Below are 900 nucleotides of genomic sequence, written 5' to 3' on the forward strand. Positions count from 1 at the left end.
GTGTGTGTGAGAGAGAGAGAGAGAGAGAGTGTGTGTGTGTATTCCTATATATATATGGGTGGGGGGGGGGGGTGGTATGTGTGTGTGTGTTTGTGTATGTGCGTGTGTGCGTGTGTATGTGTGTGTACATATGTATATATTTTCAGATTTATGAACTCCCTCGGGATATCTACGCATAGGTCAACAAGTTCACAAATGCATTCCCAAAACGTAAACGCGTGCCTATGTATGCGAACAACCGGCCATATACAGACCTGGATACGTAGTCTCGTGCAAGAACTGCTTGAGAGCGAGATAAATGCCACAGGAGGATAAGCACACACTACAGACATGCTTGTCATGCAATACACACACATTCTAGTGCTACTAACACTGTATCGCACTACCCAAGCTACTTGCACCAACACTACTGACCTCTACCCAAGCTACTTGCACCCAACACTTCTGACTAAGTGCCGATCTGTTCTGTCTGTTTGTGTGCAGCCGTTTGTCGAAGAGTGTCTGAGCAAAGGCGCGTTATCCGAGGCTGTGAAGTACATCGCCAAGTGTCCGTTGGAGGAAAGGGTTGAACTGTACTGCGATGCCCAATACTTTAAAGAGGCAGTCGAGACAGCCGCAGCTCTGAATTCTGAAGAGGTTTGGACTGTACACGCTTGGCTTGTGACTTGGTTTTCTCACATATGTTGAGTTTTTTTTAGGGCTTGAGGGTTTGTGGTATAAGCAGATGTTCGGTACCTCTGCGCGAAAAAGTAAACATCTGCTCTTTGACGTTGTGCATATATATATATATGTATGTATGTATGTATGTATGTATGTATGTATGTATGTATGTATGTATGTATGTATATAAATACATATATATATATATATATATATATATATATAACTACGTACGTTCGT

At 42.7% G+C, this 900-nt stretch overlaps 1 protein-coding gene across 1 annotated transcript; it reads left to right on the forward strand.

Moving 5' to 3' along the window:
* Positions 1 to 330: 330 nt before the first annotated feature.
* On the forward strand, positions 331 to 636 carry SARC_17439 (hypothetical protein; the record flags this gene model as incomplete). Its single annotated transcript, XM_014288467.1, has 1 exon — positions 331 to 636. A coding segment is annotated over one exon (306 nt), but the record flags the coding sequence as incomplete, so codon positions are not given.
* Between the last annotated feature and the right edge of the window lie 264 nt (positions 637 to 900).

Source organism: Sphaeroforma arctica, assembly GCF_001186125.1.
Source record: "Sphaeroforma arctica JP610 unplaced genomic scaffold supercont1.10769, whole genome shotgun sequence".
Classification (NCBI taxonomy): Eukaryota; class Ichthyosporea; order Ichthyophonida; genus Sphaeroforma; species Sphaeroforma arctica.